Source organism: Mustela putorius, unplaced genomic scaffold (assembly GCF_011764305.1).
Source record: "Mustela putorius furo isolate JIRA1106 unplaced genomic scaffold, ASM1176430v1.1 tig00000129_pilon_pilon_pilon, whole genome shotgun sequence".
In the NCBI taxonomy this organism is placed as follows: domain Eukaryota; kingdom Metazoa; phylum Chordata; class Mammalia; order Carnivora; family Mustelidae; genus Mustela; species Mustela putorius.
In genome coordinates this window covers 44,621,113-44,625,457 of record NW_025421290.1, presented here as the reverse complement: position 1 = coordinate 44,625,457, position 4,345 = coordinate 44,621,113, and the positions used below count along the sequence as shown (strand labels likewise).

The 4,345-nt window shown below is 58.2% G+C and overlaps 1 protein-coding gene across 1 annotated transcript; it reads left to right on the top strand.

Moving 5' to 3' along the window:
• The first annotated feature begins 662 nt into the window (after positions 1-662).
• On the top strand, positions 663-3,315 carry TCL1A (TCL1 family AKT coactivator A). The gene is made up of 3 exons (XM_045074614.1): positions 663-815; positions 2,980-3,154; positions 3,266-3,315. Exons 1-3 carry the CDS (start codon positions 696-698, stop codon positions 3,313-3,315), a joined length of 345 nt encoding a protein of 114 aa, XP_044930549.1. The 5' UTR covers positions 663-695.
• The last annotated feature ends 1,030 nt before the right edge of the window (positions 3,316-4,345 follow it).

Genomic DNA, 4,345 nt, shown 5'->3' with positions numbered 1-4,345 from the left:
GACCACACCATCATCAAAGCCGTGGAAAATGTGTGTGTGTGTGTGTGTGTGTGTGTGTGTGTGTGTGTGTAGGGGGTGCTGGGGCTCCAAGAGCTGCGCTTGGCCGAGGAAATTGATTCTCCCACCCCATGCACACGGGCTGAAGGTGATGCCCCGAATCTGGGAAAGGCCAGGCTTGGTTCAGGCGCGCGTGGTTCTCTTCCGGTCCCAGAAGACGTGGAGGGGGTCCTGATTCTGGGTTGCCTGGCATCGACTGTGAGTTCCCAGCAGAGGCCTGGTGTTCTGGTCTGGGGTGTGACGTGACCAGCCACACACAGTGGCTGACTCGGAGAGTGGGGTCTGGGCGTCCCAGGGAGCGGAGGACACTGGCACCTCCCGGCAGAGGAGAGGCCAAAGGCCACAGGCAGGGGTGCCTCCCCAGCAGCGGGGACTGGGAGCCGGCTGGGTGGCTGGGGGCCAGGCTGGAGAAAGCCACGAGGCTATGGGGCCAGGGCTGCTCTCCTAGATGCTGCCCGGGTCCCAGCGCGCAAGACCGGCCGCTGATCCGGTCCTGCCTCGCGCCCGCCCTCCTCCCGCCCCGCCGCCGGGGGGCGCCCGCGCGCGTCCCGCTATAAAGCGTCGCGGACCGGCGTCCCGCGCGCCAGTGATTGGGTTTTAGAAGCTGGAGCTGCGGTGGCGGCGCGGCCCGGGGCGCCATGGGCGAGCTCCCGTTCCTCAGGGCGCACACAGCCCTGCACCCGGACCACCTGTGGATCTGGGAGAGGTCCGTGTACGTGGACGAGAACCGGCGCACCTGGCTGCCCATTACCATCGAGGTACGGCGGCCCCGGGGGCGGGCCGGGCGGGCGGCGTGGGCGGGCGTCCGCGGCCGCCACGTGCGGGGACCTGCCGCGGACTTCGGGGGGTCGGGCCGCCGCTGGGCCTCGCGGGAGCACGGCTCACCGGGGACGCGGTGCTGGGGCACCAGCCCGGTTAAGAGCAAGATGGAGTTGGCCCCAGGAGGACGGGTAGGTCCTAGACCAGCAGCCAGCGGAGTTGCCGGCAGGGACCGTGTCCCTGTTTCACAGCGGGGAGGACGGTGACAGCCCGCAGACCTGCCCGGAGGCGTCCTGCTGGCGGGGCACAGGCTCGGAGTTCCGGGCTCTTCACCCCATGTTTGCTGGCGTTGAATTTCCTTTCTAAGGATCCGACTGTGTCCTTTTCAACATCGAGTTTAATATGTACTTTATAAAGTCAGGTATCTGGAGAGAATTAACGTGAATAACTTGTTAAAAATCTCTGATTGGCGAATATCTTCTAAACATGACACCAGAACCACACAGCTGTGTGTTTCACTTAAACAGAAATTATGCAGGAAACATAATCCCCTAGGGGCTGTGGGGCCACATTCGCCCCCAAGTAATTGAAAGGACCTGTGTTCTTCATATGTAAAGGTTACCTTAAATCAATAAGAAAAAAGATGAACAAGCAGACCGAAAGTGGCTGAAAGATACAGAAAACCATGTAGGAACGCGGCAAGAATGACGATTTCCACTTACATCTCCCAGGATGATCCGAATTCTTTCTTAACAATTCCACTGTATTTCATAGATGGACAATTTAAAAAATAATTTCCACTCCGGAAAAAAACATTGATTGAACCAGCATGAGGGCCTAGTTTATATGCCTAGCACGATTCTAGGCTATGAGAGTTTGCAGTGAATGTGATAAAATCCTATTACTGGTGAGCTGATACTCAGGGGCGGGGGGCGGGGGGAAGCGATAAAGTAATTGAGGCTGCTGGTAAGTTGTGCAGAATGAGAGGCAGTAATGAGTGGGCTGGGGTCTGTAGGCCAGACCCCTCAAGAGTATTAATTTGGACTTGCCTGTTGTGCTTTTGCCCATCACTTTGTTTGAAACCGTTGTGAATCTCCCTTTTAGATGGGTATGCTTCCTGCGTGTCTCACAGAGTTGGATTTTGCTGAAATGTGTCCCTGTAACATATATTCGTGCAAGAGACCTATCTCTGAGAAGGGTGTGAGCCCTGCGTAGATGTAGGGGAGAATGTCCCAGGCAGAGGACCGCAGATGCAAGAGATTACTGGGGACGAGGCATGTCCCCAAAAGGCGAGGAGACCTTGGTGGCTTTGTGGTGGAGGGCAAAGGACAGACGGGAGATGAGGGAGACAGGAGTCCGTATTAGTGGGGCTGTGGACCGTGGTCAAGATTGAAGTCCTGCTGACTGCCATGAGAAGCCCCTGGAGGGTGTCAGTGGAGTGAGAGATGGGATTTTTAGATGTACACCCTTTGCTGCTGTGCCGAGAGCTGATGCGGGGCACGTGACCAGGAAAGTGGCCCGTTAGCTTGCTGCAGGAGAGGAGCGGTGGTGGTGATGGGGAAAAGTAGTCTCTCACCGGATTGTGTTCCAGTGGGGCCCCTTGGGGGTGCCTAGCTGGCTCCGTCAGTGGCGCATGCGACTCGATCTTGGGGTTATGGGTTCAAGCCCCACGTTGGGTGTAGAGATCACTTTAAAAAAAGTTAAATAAATCAATAAACCTTGGGGTTGTGAGTTCAAGCCCCACATTGGTTATGGAGAGTACTTTAAAAAAAAAAGTTGAATAAGTAAATGAACTAAAATAAAATAAAAGGGGCTGTAGGACAGAATAAAGAATAATCAAAGAAAACCCCGAAGCAGCTGACGTCAGCACCAAACCACAGCTAAGGAAGCGTAAGAACAAGCTTGAAGTCTGTCAGGAAGCAGTGGACCCAGTGTGGCCCTGTCTGGGTGTCTAGACACCTGTGAGTGCCGGTCATCCTGCCTCGCCAGCATCCCTGAGAGGGCCGTGCAAGGCTTAAGTGGGGACGCGTTGCTGGGTGGCTGACCCCCAGCGTTTCAGATGTTGGGCAGGCTGGGGGAGGGTGGGAAGGACTCGGGGGGGGGGGGGTTGTGTGCTGCAGATCTGAGCCCTGAAGGTGTGCCCTGGTCTTCCTTTGCCTTCAGACGGAGAGTAGCCTCCAGGTCCTCATGCGTCAGGAAGATGTGTCCCTGGGGGAGGCCATGTGCCCCAGCCTGCTGGCCCCATGCCCTCTGCCTTCCATGTGGCAGCTCTACCCCGGAAGAAGATACCGAGGCTCAGACTCGAGTTTCTGGCGCATAGTGTACCACATCGAGGCAAGTGTGTCGTTCTGGGAGCCGTTGGTCTTCCTGGGTGGCCTTCCCCTGCCTGCCCCCCCCCCCCGGGGTCTGGCCGCTGAGCTGCATCCATTTCCCTCTCTCTGCACCAAAGCTAAACAAGGGAAGGACTTTGCACTGCAGGTTCTTAATGAACTGCATTAGAGAGGTCAGAAGGGACAGCCCGGGCCCCTCGGAGGTCTTAACGGAAGCCCCCTCGGCCCAGGGTGGGGGGCCTCTCTGCTGGGCAGCAGCCAGGGTTGGAAGGACAGAGGGGAGTTCTCCAGCCGCGGCCTCTTACCCCCTCTCTCGTGCAGTTCAGTGGCAAGGAGGACCTGCTCCTGGAGCAGCTGCCGGACCCAGAGCGTGAGTGACCCGGTGAGTACATTTGGGGCCCGGCACCTGTCTGTCCAGAGGACCAGGGCGGGAAGAAGCAACGCCCTTCTCCCATGAAGGCAGTGCTGACTCCAGCCCAGATGGCACTGCCCTCTGAGGGTCTCGGGGTCTGGGGATCCAGGCCTTCCCTTTAGCGCCTTGGGGGCTAATAATTATGATGGGAGCCCCCTTCCTAGTAGGCTAGTAGGGGCGCACATCTGTACAGTGCAGCTTATGGGCACTGCCACTCGGTCGGCACCTCAACTGAGCTAGAAATCATTTTGTTTCCTGGATTACAAAAATGAGTTTCCAGGAAGCATGGTGACTTGTGCAGGTCACAGAGCAGGTTCCAGACCCCGGTGTTCTGAACCCAGAATGTGTTCCGAATCTGCTCTGGTTCCAGTGCAAGGCCCAGCTGGGGCGGGAGGCAGAGGGCGGCACAGTAATCCCTTCCAACCAAGCCCCCAAACTCGACCCCGCAGCTCTGCTTCTGCCCAGCCTCCAGCCCCGCTCCACACCTCTGCCCCCTCCTTCCCTTTGCCTTTGACTCTGTCTTCTCTTGTCCTTCTCTTGGCCTCTGGGCCCAGGTGGCACAGCTTCTGTCTCCTCCTGTCCCCGGAGTCCGAGTGCTGCTGGCCCGCGTGGGGATGTTCGTGCTTGCGATCACCTGCGTTTCCCAGGCCTGCGTGCTCTGTGTGGCCACTCTCCAGTCCAGGAGGGAGCAAGGGACCAAGGACAGCCCTCCGCAGGGCCTGCCGGGCCTGCCTGCCGCCCGCTTGCCCTCCCCCAGCAGACGGTACTGGAGAGGAGCAGGCTGGTA

Coding starts and splice junctions, on each gene's coding strand:
- TCL1A (XM_045074614.1), top strand. CDS start 696: ATGGGCGAGCTCCCGTTCCTCAGGGCGCACACAGCCCTGCACCCGGAC. Junction 816..2,979: donor GGCTGCCCATTACCATCGAG/GTACGGCGGCCC, acceptor CTTTGCCTTCAG/ACGGAGAGTAGCCTCCAGGT. Junction 3,155..3,265: donor AGTGTACCACATCGAGGCAA/GTGTGTCGTTCT, acceptor TCTGCACCAAAG/CTAAACAAGGGAAGGACTTT.